The sequence below is a fragment of the Poecilia mexicana genome, unplaced genomic scaffold (assembly GCF_051168715.1).
Source record: "Poecilia mexicana isolate PSO_F unplaced genomic scaffold, ASM5116871v1 scaffold_21, whole genome shotgun sequence".
Classification (NCBI taxonomy): Eukaryota; Metazoa; Chordata; class Actinopteri; order Cyprinodontiformes; family Poeciliidae; genus Poecilia; species Poecilia mexicana.
Window position 1 is genome coordinate 15,750,616 of NW_028263390.1, and position 14,484 is coordinate 15,765,099.

The following is a 14,484-nucleotide window of genomic DNA, read 5'->3' on the forward strand; positions in this document are numbered from 1 at the left end:
CAGAAGTGAACGTATCGTTTATCAATATTACAAATGATGAGGTTCCTCCTTATTGGCAAAAATAAGAGATTAAGGATCGTAGAATAGAATAGAAAAATTAGTATGACACAAAAGATAAGAGACAATTGTCATTAACAGGGCTTTACACTGTAACTAAATAGACAGCTAAAAATGGGTTGGCTCATAGCAAAACAACATTAGTTATTCATGACTAATACTTACTCGTAAATCTTTTCACCAGTGTCCTCGGCGTTACGCCCAGACAGAGTCCTGACCTCCATATTGGTCGGGTTGGGGGCAGATCTTCCCAGGATCCTCCCTACGAAGAGAGGAAAGCGTCTCCCAGTCTTCACTTCCAGAAGGGTTGTCTCTGTCAAACCACTCTGTCGAGCCCTTTGAGGGAAAAAAAAAAAAAAAAAACACTGTTCAGAAAGAAACATAAACAAAGGTAAATATACTTTAAATAAAAGCACCAAATGATATTGCTACTTATGGACACAGTAAGGATTTTTGCATTCTGGTAACCAGAGAAGACAAAAGTATAACTGTTAGCCTCTCAGATATATAGAGGACCCTGAGAAACCAGTACCTGCCCACTAAGACTATCTTACCTTGTTGACTTAAGCCTACAAAACCTGCAAAATAAAGTTGGAAGAATAAAAGTTACTGAAATTACATTATAGATTGTAGGTATCTTGATTGGAAATTTGTAATAATTTTGCAGACATGTACATACCAAACAACAAAAATGCTGCAATGGTAAGATTTATCTAGAACAGAGAGGGGAATCCTTAAGCCTTTATTTTACTTCATAGGCAATTTATTTTATACGCTCAGGTTGTACAGTATAAAATCTAAACTTTAATTGATCTATTAAAATAAATTACCATAAATAAATTAATATCCCTTACTTGGTTGGTCATATTTTCAGAACAAGGGTATCAGTTAGGTGCTGCATTCAAAAATGTGAAGACATCCCACATTAGTGTTTTCTAGTTATGCACAAAGGTGAAGGTGATTTTTAAAAATCTCCCAGAAAGACATGTCTTTCCTTAAAAATTCCAAGGAAACTAAGCAAGAGGTAAGGTTTACCATATGCCTTGCTTTAGGACTGTCAGCCTTTTATTGTGTTCTCTTTCACAGAAATGATTATAAGACTCAACTTATTTCTAAAAAGAATTACGGTTTTCACCTTGGCTGTGGAAAACTGCAAGCTTTTGGCTTAAATTAGGATATATACATGTCAAGTCACAGTTGATTTATCCTTTCCAAAATGTTCCTTGAAGTGTCTTTGGAATACATATTCTATTAGAACACCTATGTCCAGGTTTCAACCCTCTAGCTGCCAGTTTGAGTTATGGTTTTCCAAAATATACTTTGGAATTTGTTCGAGTAAACATTACGCTGTCCGTTTTGTGCATTGCATCACTCCACTTGTGAAGATTTAGTGATTCAGTGACTGACAGTACACTGGCCTTAGGTTTGAAAATGTTAAATTGACCTTTGTTCCCCTGAATGTACTTGTTAATGTGGCCTAATGGCTATGTGTCCCATCTAGTCATTAAGCCTCTATATGGACAGCTGCATAGTTTTGTCAAGGTTAAAAGACGTTTGCGCTTCTTTCTTGGTGGTTAATCTCGCAGCCAGTGGCAATGTGAAATTTACTTGACTGTGAATGCTGTGTCCACTTCATGCTATCCTTGAGCCTCAGGGGGCCCTGGCTTGTTCCTAAAACTCCTGTCAAATTTCCTTTCATCTCTGCTGTGTCTTCTTGACCTTGGCACAATGGAGACACGTCTTTGTCGTTTTTACTTACAGTTAAATCTCATTTACATACGCACTTTAAAAAAAGACAAAACCATGTTTTGTCACTGACTGAAAGACTATTTGATTTTCTTTTTGGGTGAGTGGCTATTTATTTTCTTCATCGCAGAATAACAAAGAGCAAATTTTTTTGTGAACTTTCTTATTACATCCTTTAAATTCAAAATCTAGCACCCTGTTAAATGACTGTCTTTAAACAAATTGTACTCTGATGGTGATATTGCTTTGTAAAGTCTTTATAGGTTCATTAAAACATTTGGAACCATCCAGCTTCCAAGTGCCATAAATCTGAAACAAAATTCCAGAAAACTGCAAAACAGCTGAAACACTGAGTTCCTTTAAATCAAGACTAAAAACCCATTTGTTTAGAATTGCTTTAGAACCATAATAAACAAAACATTGACCAACTTGTGTATGATTTCGATGATGGCACTCATCAAAATTTTATGTTTCTTCAATTGTTGACTGTAGAGTGTTTTCTTTACAACATTGTAATATTCTGTTTTTATCATGTAAAGCATCTTGAATCGCCTGGCTGCTGAAATGTGCTCCACAAATAAACTAGATTGACTGATTGATTTAATTTGAATGTAGGCATATATATGAATGCAATTTTAAGGTAGTGTCCTAGAAATATAACAAACTTTTGCAACATCATGAAAAAATTTTATGAATATGACATCAGGAAGAGATTTATGGATTTCTACAAGCCATGTTTTTCCTTGGTTACAATTTCCACATGATAGAAAATGAATTTGTTCAAATGTAGCAGTGTTTGAACTTTGCGTTGGTCCATTTTTTGTTGTTGTTGTTGTCTACTGTTATTTAGCCATTTTAGTTTATTCCTGTGTGATCATTTATTTTGCCATTTGTGCTCTGGATTGTGTTCTTTCAGATAAGTGTTTGTCTTTTCCCTTTCTTCTGTAGTTCCACTATGTCTCAGCTTTGTTTATCCTCATGCTTGCCAGACTTCCCACCTTCTAAATCTGATTAAATCTTGGGGTGTTGTTTTATAACCTAACTGCAATGTAAACATCCCAATAACTTTATTCTTGACCTCTCTGTGTGTCCTTTAGTCTTTATTGTGCTGCACGTTCACCAAAGCAGTGTTTACCAACCCAGGTTCTCAAACCGCACTGCCCTACATATTTTCAGTGTTTCCCTGCTGTAACTGAAACTGATTCAGTTACAGTTTTTTAGTTTAGATTTTTAAAAAAGCCTTTCAATCAGCAATCAACTGAATTTAGGTGTACTGAAGCAGGGAAACGTCCAAACATTAATGGGAGTGTGCCTTGAGGGTCAGAGCGGAATATCTAAAAACTTAATAGCACAGTTAAATTGATGTATATATATATTTTTTAAATTAGGTGACCAATTGCATTGGGTACCCATTGATACCCATAAATATGGGTATCAGAGTAATTTTTAAATGAGGGGTTTAAAAATTTGGCAGGGTAAAACAATTTGAAAACCAGGCATTACCTTCACAAATACGTATTTCTTTTTTGTTGGTCTATTAAAGAAAAACCCTGGTGAACAATAATGAACTCTGTAGTTGTAATGCGATAAAATGACAAAAACTAACCAAGGGGACAAAATGTTAACCATGAATCAGAAATTTTAATAAGAACAATAAGAACAAATCATTTCAATAAACTAGCCCACTGATTAATAAACGTCAACCTGCGAATGCTGTGGGTGTTTTTGAATTTGGAATCTAACAAACATTTCTGGTAAAGCTAGGAAGTCTTTGTCTTTTTACTCAAAACACCTTACAAAACTTAGATTGAATAAGGTACACAAAAATGTTAAAATACATAGTTACTACATTTTCAGAAATTACAAAAAAAATAAATAATAATATTAATAATAAAAGAATTATAAAATCTAACAGAGCGAGAACAAATAGTACCTAGTATATCAGTAATAACACACATTAAAAATGCAACAAATTGATAACAATGAAAGAATTATTAGTTCCATTAGTTCTTTATCATTGAACATTGAATCAAATTATTCATGAGGTAGGAATCCTTATTTATTTATGATACAATGTTCAGGCTTCTATGGTTTAATACAAAAACAGACATTAATAACCCAACGGAGCTCTTTTAAACGTAATGGGTTTCCTGTGTTTCACATCATGTTTAGTGGTTCTAAGACCTGGGGTCCAGTCTGATTTAAAACGGTGACATATATCATTTCTTTGTGATTTTTCTTTCTATGCAGAAAAGAAAGATGAGTGGAAAATCCTAGGAGTTCAACTGCCGCAGGGAAAAATGCCACTCTGCTGGTGAGAGCTTGTTTCTCTCTGTCCAGTTATGCAGGATTGTTGACCGTTGTTGCGAAATAATTCATGGATTGTTCAGTTTTCAGCTGTGCCTCAACACGGCCTTATGAGTGGCTGTTAGGGACAATCACAGCAAACGGACTATTACGGTCACAAAGCATGTTTGGGTGACTCAGTTTTTAGAGGTTTTCCAACCGAACCATTATTGTATGCATAGAAAAGAAAAAGCGCTGAAATATATTACAGCATATTTCTTTGAACATAGGGAGCACAGAGTAAAAATTATAACTTCTGTTTAGAAAATGAATTTTATTTTACGAATAACAGTAACGGAGAATGTTCAATGTTGAATTGACATAATGTCTTTCCCCAACAGTTAGGCCAACGTTTAGAATGACTGAGTCTGCACCAGGCTTCACTGTAGGAAAACTGATTGTCTGGTGATGAGCAGTGCTTGTTGTTCAGACCAAATCTTATGGAAGTATAGAAAAATAGATTCTCTTGTTCTTACAATCTCAAACAAGCATTTTGGCTCAATTTAGTGGGTTGCCATGTTTGGCCTATGATGTGCCATAAATGGTGGGTTGAAATATATTAGAAATGTCTGAGTTTCTGATTTTTTCTGCTATCTCCTAAAGGTAAAAGTCATTTTTCTGACATTAACATTCTTTTCTTGATTACTCAGAATACTTGATTACTGTACCAGACCTGTTAAGAGCTCAGGTATGTTTTAACAGTGTTAAATTTAGGATTTATAGATACCATGGCGATTTTTACAACATCCCATACTACAGCTTTGAAATATATTCTTCAACAGATTTGTACTTTGACCCATCTAGTCTTTGAAGTATGTAGAATATTCCTTTTCAGGTTTTTGTTTTAGATGTGATAGGCATCATTATATATAGATGAGTTATAAATGTTCAGCTGCCTGACTTTTATCACAGTTAATCTCTGATCAATTTGTATAAGGTTGTCAGTGATAGTTGGTGAAAGTCAGACACAACTGAAGTTAGAACTACCTATACATAGCATATATGTATGTCTTAAATTTTTTCACTAAATTAAAAAAAAAAAAACCTGAACCCTGAGATCAACCTTACTATTATTTAATTATAAATGATTTAGGTTCATACTTTGCTCTGACCAAATGATATGCTAAAATGAGGCTAAATTTGAACACAGACAGATGAAAAAAACAAGTGCATGTATGCTTTGAATTATTTATTGTTTTTTATTCGTTCCCCACAGGTAAAAGAAAAACCATTGTATAAATTTGTTGAAGACAGATATAGCCCATAATTCCCCTTCTCACAGTGACTCAGGTAGATAAGATAACAAAGACAAACAGGAAGCGCCTGCAAAACAGATACTGCATTTGTGTCTCTGTGTCATTGTAAACTAAAGGAAAAGAAAATGAAACAAAATAGCTTCAAGTCATTTGCAGGAGTAAACTCAGGAAGCAGAGGTACAATAGTATCCAAAGCGGACTTTGTAGTCACTGCAATTGCCAGAACTCTGGTCCTCATTGCGGCAGACAAATCCTTTTCCAGGGCTGTACCTGAAAATTATAACAAAAGTGTACGTGTACATGTTTTTTTAAGAAATGAGAAACTTGCTGAATGATTCGAGGTCAAATTTAGGCAAATATGCTTCTTTAAGAATCAAATGGATGTTTAAACATTATGTAATTTACAAGATAATTACTTCTACAAATTAAGCTTGAATGCATTAGTTATATTGTTGTTAATCTATACATGTATTTATCCCTTGCTTAAAGTGCAAATAAAACTGATTACATGTCATCTAGACCATCAATATCAAGAAAATATTGCTCTACAGGTATGTGTTTGCAAGGTTTTTCTTTAAGATAACTTACAAATGGAATTTTTGGCCCGTCTTGAGAGCCGGAGTCTTATCTTCAACAGTAACAGCCTCAACATAGACAAGATCAGCACAAAGGTCTCCACCAGGGTTTTCTTTTCTCAGGGCACTCAGATGCTCCCAGTCACCGGATCCAGTGGGACAGTCTCGGTTGTACCACCTGGTCCAACACACTTCAAAAACAGGAAACTGTGTTACCAAAACTGCATATGCATTCATTTTATAGGCAAACGAGAACCAGCACACACCAAGACAAAAATGTGCTAATACATTTTAATTCTGTATTGATTAAAATTAGTAGTTTTTTTTCTTTTAGGTTGGGCACCATTTTGACAGATATCAACTGAACAGCTGAAGCGAACTTTATAGTCTTGGCACTTCCAGTCACGCTGATCTCTGTTTCTGCAGATAAATCCGGATTTTGTGTCATATCTGAAAAAGTGGAAAATTAGATACATAAAATAAGCAGTCTAGTAATGGTTGTTCATTTTCATTTTTTTTTACTTTATGGCTTCCTATTTTCACTTGTCCTTGTCTGTTTACCAACATATCAATTTCCCAAAACATTGTTCCAGACGCCTTTACTTAAATTATAGCACATACAAAATAGAAAGGTAAAAAGTAGACTGGTTCCAGAGCCATAACATAATGTGACACTTACTATACTTGCCGGAGCAGTGCAGTACTTACTTAAAAATTTTTTCACCCGTTTCCTCAACACTATGGCCAGAAAGAGTCACAGCCTCAATATTGGTAGGGTTGGGGCAGATCTTCCCAGGATTCTCCCTACGAAGAGAGGAAAGAGTCTCCTTGTCTCCAATAAGAGAAGGGGTGTCTCTGTCAAACCACTCTGTCCAGCCCTCTGAAAAAAAGGACTACTGTTTAGGAACAAAGACTAGGGTACATATGCAAATATATGTGTTAATACTTACGGGCAGAGAAGGAATTCTTGCATTCTGGTTCTAAGGAAAGAAGACAAAGGTAAAATCGTAAAACTGTCAGAGAATCCAGGGAAAGCATTTAATGCCCAATGAGACGATCTTACTTTGTTGACTAAGTCCTACAAAACCTGAAAAATATAGTAAAAAGAAAAATGTTATCTATAGAATTGTTAAAATATTAATAGATTGTATCTTGATTGGAAATTAGTAATATTGTTGTTGACTTGAACCTACCAAACAGCAAGAGTGCCAGGGCGGTAAGAACTGACTGAAACAGAAAGAGTTTGCATTTGCATTACTTTACTTGCTAAACTATTTTTTTTTTATAAAATCCTACAGCACAAAATCAAAATTTCTTTCACTCCGTCTGAGTAAATAAAGTCACAAATGTTTCCTTACTTTCTTGACCATATTTGCAGAGAATGGGTGTCACTTAATAGATGCTGCAGACCAAAAGAAGATAGCGTGATATTTTAGTGTTTAATTTTAAAAAGATTAAGTTCTTTTAAGGTCTTTTTTTTAAAAAAAAATGCTTCAAAAAGACACTTCTCACCTTTCACAACCAAATGAGACTAAGCAAGAGGTCCTCTTTGCTCAATGAGATGGGTGGATGTAGGGAACTGTGCTTATTTATAGCAGCAAGCCTCACCCAATGGCCTACATAAACTTAACGGTTATTAGTACAAAACTTGTTCACCTGCATTACCATGGAAACAAAACTGATTGAGTGCATTGGCAGGGATGGAAATGATTAGCATAGTTCACATATTTCAACATAAATGGTTTATGTTCCTCTTCAGCCTTGCTGACTCAGGCAGAGACATGTCTAACATGTCTGACTGTGACAAAACTGCATTTTTGTCAAACAATAAGTTTACGATAACAGCTCTGGGTTTCAACATTCTACAGAGGGAATTCCTAAACCTTTCCTTTTGAATCTTACAAATATAAACAAATCTGACATAAAACACAGTATTTTCTAATGCTCATAAATGTATGAAACATACATGTTTTAATACAATTCTGAGATGAGATCATTCTAAATAAAAATAAACAGCATCTACCTCTAACAGTTGGTACAGTTTTTGAAAATGTTTAAGGGACCTTAACTCCTCCAAACATGCTTATTTTATATATGGCCTAATAGCTCTTAATCCTATCTATGTTCAACCCAGCAGAAGAAGTACCCTACACAGGTATGACACACTAATATGTAATCACATTAAAATTGGTATTGAGAGAGTAAGTCACTTTAGGGATAATTTACACCCCCATGCCAGAGGGTGGCGCATTGCTCTGTGAGACAGAATGCTCTTTGCACGGAAGCACGTCAGCTTCCGCATTCGGGGATGAGCGGCTCGGTCGTTTCCAGTCTATGACATTTCACCTTGCAGGGCTTCTTCAAGGTAACAATTAATGATGTTCCTCGATCCAAAGCCCCAACAAGTAAGCCGAAGAAAGGTTTTGAGATGTATGCCTCGTTACACATTCACAGATACGAAGGTGAGTTTTACTTTCTTTAAACTTTTTGACTAACATTAACTTTAGCTTATGCTAGTAGACAATTTTACAGGTTAGGAATGGGCAAAACAAACACACTAAAGGGGCTGTAAAAATATTTAAAAGGAAACACTGCTAAATGTGGATGTATTAGGTCAATTCTTAATTTGTTGAGTTTTGAATCATAACGACTGAAAAAACTGAAGTGAGGGCAAAGCATCAGGTGCCATTTTGATTTATTTTTATGCTTATTTCATGCTGCCTTTTATTTAAGTGAGGTCCGTTTTAGCATCCTCACATTGTGTAATGGTGTTGATATGCTGCTGGCAGTGAGCAACATGTGTATCCAACCAATGAGCTGTTAAACTAGACAATTGTATCATAAGCACTGGTAAAAAAAATAAATAAATAAACCAAAGCAACAAAAAAAAAAAAAGCAAGTGAACATACTAACAAGAAACAGCCCAGCTGCAAGTATTAAAGCACTGTGTTGGTTAAAAGTAGAATAAATAGATAAAAGATATTAAAACATGTAATTCATTGTAAATTGTGTTCATGTGAAAGGATAATTGGATACATATTGATAATTTAATGGTTGTATGTGGGGGAAATTACAAATGTATTTGTTTTGCATATGAAGAACAGTTATGCTGCAATTTGAAAATACATGATTGTATTAATAATAATAAATATAGCAGATGGAAGGCATTGAGAAACTTCACTAGTTGTATGTTATCATTTTGTAGTCTTTAACATTTAAGCACAGATCATGGGTGTCTTACACAGGCACACTGGTGTTCAGAGCTGATGGAGGAGAGATGGAGAAGTTTGTGACCAGGGAAAGAAAATTGTGACAAATGTAAGTAAATTTTAAATGAACAAATTTTATGTGTATACCTTTTAGAAGAATAATAAACTGACAAAGCTGAAAAGTAACCAACTGTGTTTAATGTACATCCCAGTGAAAAATATGCACCTTTTCTCTCTAGAGCAGTCCTGATTAAATGATACAAATTGAGTTTATAAACTGAACTTGGAAATTGTTATAGGACTTTAAAAATAAATAAGCCTCAAGAACTTAAAATTTGAAAAAAAAGTATGTTCCCTATCTGGGGCATGAAAAATGAATAATTGAGAACCACTGCTCCAGAAGGTATTTAGACAGCTGTACATTATTTTGAAGGTTAAATGTGTTCATTTGAGGTTTGCTCTGCTTTCTTAGTGGTTAACCTCCCACCCTGTGTTGATGGAAAACGTACTGTGAATTCTGTGTCCACTTCATGTTATCCCTGGCTTATTCCTAAACTTCTTGTCCAATTTTCTTTCATTGACCATGATACAATGATGAGACATGTTAATATTTTTTTACATACAATTAAAGCTAATTTACATACACCCAGTACAATGACACAACCATTTTTTTTACTGACAGTCTGGCATCAAATCAGACTCATTAAGTCTAAGAATAATGAAAGAATGATTTTTGGTTGACTTTATTATGATATTCTTAATAAACCTCACATCCACTTAGGTTACTGTCTTTAAACAATCTGGTTCATACAATTACACATGATACTAAAACTAGCAAGAGATGGCTTATTTTCATTGTTATTACCAACAATGAAACGAGTTTTGGGCCTGTGAAGACGAGACTTTCACTCCAATAGCCATGTAAAAACTAATGGCAGTTTGATAATGGACTTAGGGAGGGACTAACACATTTATTCTTGGAGACATGTCTTGTGGTTTGATGACACCATAATGTGCTTTGCCATAATGACTATGGTTATATTTTGGGGAAGAACGGTGAATCCTGATATTCTCAGACACTGTCACATCTGCGTTATTATGATATTGTGAGGCTGTTTTACTGCATTATGGACTAGTGCTCTCCACAAAATCATGAGTAAGAGAAATTATGAGCCAGCCAGGGAGCCGGGGCTCAAAGAAGGATCTTTCAAATGAAAACTGACTGTAAGAAAATGCTGAATATGTTACAACAAAGTCAATGTTTTTAGTGACCATTGCAAAGATCTGATCTGTTTCATAAAAAATGGTTGACAGGGCTAAAAAGGGTGTGCATAATCAAGGTGACCCAAAACTTTAGTCTCATACTGGTTTTGTAGGCAGAGTGGGTTGAAATGCCATGAAACTATCAGAAGCTTCTGAAAGCATATTTCAAAAGTTGAATCCGGGTCAAATAGTTTAAAAGTTCTGGGAAATGGATGCAAACCTCTATACTCAAAGAAAGATATATAAAAAAAATAAATAAATAAAAAAAAATCCTAAAACAATTCCCTCACTCATTAGCATGGCCTTTAAAAATAGAAATAACTTTGGTACTCCTGTCTGATCTTGAACAATTGAATCTTGAGTTCACTAAATATTAAGTAATGTCTCTTTTTAAAAATTACGAGTTCTGTAGTTTACATTGCACTTTATTTATAGGGATCAGATCAATAAGTACTTTTCAGATTTTTACTTTTAAAACAATTTGGAAATCATATATCAGCTCCTTTCACTTCACAAACATGTGTTGGTCTATTACAACAGTGAAGTTTGGGGTTTTAACAACAAAATGAGACAATATTTTAGTATAAATACATTTAGACAATTTTACATTACAGTCAAAATTGTAATTCTGTGATAAAGAAAAATTATTTCAATAAACTAACCTTGTCCAGATCTGAGGTAATCTAAGGCTGGACATGTGCAATTTGACAATTTTTGGAAACGGGATGAGTTTCATTATGTAGTGATTAACACTTCATGACCAGCTCAGAAATCATTTCATTCATAAAATAAATCATCCCTTGGAATGTCACCAAGGCATTACAGTGTGATCACACAAAAAGATAAACCAAACAGCTGTGCTAAATTTGTTTTAGAATCTCTTAATAATCTAACTAAACATAGGTAAATTGTGGAAGAACCTTGGAACACTTGGAAAAATGACTAAGGTTTTTTCCAGCAATCTTTCAAAAATGTTATACAGCATGTTTAAAAGATTGTTTATTCACAGCAGTGGATACTTTGCACCTGTATTGATTTGAGATCCCTACCACATATTATTTGTTAAAACTGTTACTATGTTGTAACAGTAAGATAAATATTATGTGAAAAAATTGACTTCCCCTGCCTTTTCCCAGTGCTCCCAGTACCAACTGCAGAAATACCCAGCTCAGTAAAAAACAACCAATCAGAACCAGGAGAAAGGTCTTAGAGCAGTCAATCATGCTTGTGTACATGCTGCTGACACTCTCCCTCTTTCACTCTGTTATAGCTTCTCCCTGTCATCAGGGTCTGTTGTGAGTTAGCATAGGCACAGATGACAATAGGTAAATGGTTTTCCTTTAAAGATAGTTTGATTACTATGTTGTTGATTGACAGTGCTAAGACACTCCTCCTCGATCTGATTGGTTGCTTTGACCGGGAGATGTGCATTTCTTCAGACGGCAACATCTCCACTGGGACGAGGTGGAGGAGCTCAATCTCCTCAGAGATTATCTAACTCATATTGTCAGGACATGGTGACAGTTTTAACAAACATGAGAAAAACTTTTTCTTCATATAAATGTCACATACCGCAGCTGTACGTGAGTTACTGGGGAAAAAAAATCAATTCCAAGTTCAGGATGTGGTGTGTTTACTGGTTTGCATGATGGGTTCATTAATGGGCAGCTGATGTAAAAGCCATGGTGGAGGTGTAGAAGAACATCTCTTGAATAGAGAAATGGCAGGAAAATGGGGGCCTATAGCAATAAGCTATATAATAGCATTGATGTATCATGTTGGATTCATTTCATATTCAGAGAGACCTATTCGTTTTCTTGTACTCAAACAACTGTTATATGGAGTATTCCTCTGATCAACTCATTTTATCCAATAGGTCTGCTCAACACGTCTTCCAGGATCCAACATTGGAGCTAGGACACATGGGACCACATTTTGCATTTCAGGATTTGTCATCCAGGCTGTGGTGGAAAACTTTACTAGAACAGCAGCGGATGATTGTAGGGGAGAAGGTCAGTGATGAGCTTTGTTAGACACAATTAGAGATGTTAGTACTGCTATATAACATCTCCTGCTGACTAAGCAGCACACTAATGTGCATAGTAGGTCAGGTGACTTTTGACCCAGTGTTCTGTCATTCTCCGACACCTTGAACCCTGGTGAAATGGTAAAGACAAAGCCTTTGACTTTGCCATATCAACTGCTGCCTCAGAGAGGTGATAGAAGATTGATTCCACTGTGGGCTGCTGAGCTCTTAATGATTCAAATATGCATCTTATATAGTACTAGAACCAATGATGCAATCGGTTTATCCTTTTGCAAGTCAGTCATTCTCTGAATGCTAAGAAGAACTTTTTTACGCTCTAATGCTCACCAGTAATTGAGAACATAAAATGTTAATTGAAAGTGCATCTTGCTTACAGCTTGATGAAAGATTGAGAAGTATATTTTTGTCTGAAAAATTAAAAATCTGATTAAAACATTTAAGCAGATAGGCTTTTGGTGATGTATTCCTGAATCCATTAGGTTTTCTGTTTTACTAAAATACTTTTTTGTGTCAATTTGTTTTTATGTATATATAATAAAAGTAGTTTTCACGATGATTAATTCTAAACTTAAATAAATGCAAATATGACAATGACATATTGAAATTTGTATTGGAAAAAAAAACAATTTCCTTGATAATTTCTCTTGCAATGGATTAATTGTATGTTTGACATCGTAACAGTAACTTAAACTATTTAAGTTAAAATCTCTAATGCAAAATTATCTTCTCCCTAAATCACATTTAGTAGAATTCACCATCGACGCATAAATGCAACACTTTATCTTGGAAGCTTAAAAGTGAAAGAGATAATTTGCAAAGAAATAAAAGCCACAATATTTATTTGTATTTCCAGTTGATTTGTCCACATGAAGTCAGGATTCATTAGGAACATGGGCATCCAAAGCGAACTTTGTAGTTCTTGCAGGGACCCCATTTTTGGTCAGCATTGCAGCAGACAAATCCTGTGCAAGTGTTGTAGTTGAAAGATAACAGAGGAGATAGACAGTTAGCACACATGTTTGTCTCTTTAACATCACAGTTCCAAAGTGATTCAAACACACTATACCCCAAAATGTATTTTTGCAAGTAAAGCATGTTATGTATTGACATAAAATATTTTCCAAAACATTGTTTTACCAAATCAAAAAAAAAAAAAAAAAAAAAAAAAAAAAAAAAAAAATATATATATATATATATATATATATATATATATATATATATATATATATATATATATATATATATATATATATATGTTGCATGTAATTGTACATTTTGTAACTATTTAGATAACATTTAAAATAATAAAATAACTAGTAATTTTGAAAAGTTAGCAAGTTGTCACATTTCAAGACATATAACAAATTTAAACTTTAAAATATTCAAATATAAAAAAGGTTTTAACTAGTTTACATATTATCCATTTAAACTGTATAGTAGTTGATAGTGTTAGATCTGTTTGGTAAGAAAGGAACCTAAAACCTTATGTGTGATGCTTTTTAAAAACCCAATCAGGGCCTCTTACCTCTTTTACTGTGTCCCATGTGAGCTGTTTAAATATAATCAGAATATTGCTCATTAGTAATGCCCTACAGTGCCAACTGATTATGTTTTAAAATTAATTTTTTTAATTGTAGTTGAGATGAACATACCAAGAAGCAAAACTGTAGCAATGGCAAGGCTCAGCTATGACAGAAAACATAGCTTTTAACAGAGAACGGTTCTTTAAATTCTGTGTGTTCAACAAGAATATCAATATAATTTACCTGTTTGGTCATCATTCTAGAGACCAGTTGTCTGTTATCTTTGAAAGCAGATGGAAACTTTAAAAACACAATAATCTATCCCTTGGTTAAGTCGGAAGCACATGGTTTTCTACCTTTTATAGTAGAAGGTTTCACCCTGTTGCTCGAATTAGATTTTTTTTTTCCCTCTGGAATTTAGTGATAGTAATGGGTCTTAGGCAACTACACTCTCAGAAGTAG

The 14,484-nt window shown here is 34.4% G+C and overlaps 1 protein-coding gene across 1 annotated transcript; it reads right to left on the reverse strand.

The window, feature by feature from the left end:
* Positions 1-5,018: 5,018 nt before the first annotated feature.
* On the reverse strand, positions 5,019-14,280 carry LOC106920658 (uncharacterized). The gene is made up of 8 exons (XM_088001898.1): positions 14,266-14,280; positions 14,152-14,185; positions 7,044-7,067; positions 6,931-6,960; positions 6,689-6,860; positions 6,324-6,430; positions 5,994-6,171; positions 5,019-5,675 (listed from the first exon to the last, which is right to left on the reverse strand). Exons 1-8 carry the CDS (start codon positions 14,278-14,280, stop codon positions 5,570-5,572), a joined length of 666 nt encoding a protein of 221 aa, XP_087858024.1. The 3' UTR covers positions 5,019-5,569.
* Positions 14,281-14,484: the final 204 nt, after the last annotated feature.

Excerpts from the sequence above, each read along its gene's own strand:
- LOC106920658 (XM_088001898.1), bottom strand. Across the intron at positions 6,431-6,688 it reads ACGGGTGAAAAAATTTTTAA|ATATGACACAAAATCCGGAT; the intron begins GTAAGTACTGCA and ends CCACTTTTTCAG. Across the intron at positions 5,676-5,993 it reads ACGGGCCAAAAATTCCATTT|GTACAGCCCTGGAAAAGGAT; the intron begins GTAAGTTATCTT and ends TATAATTTTCAG.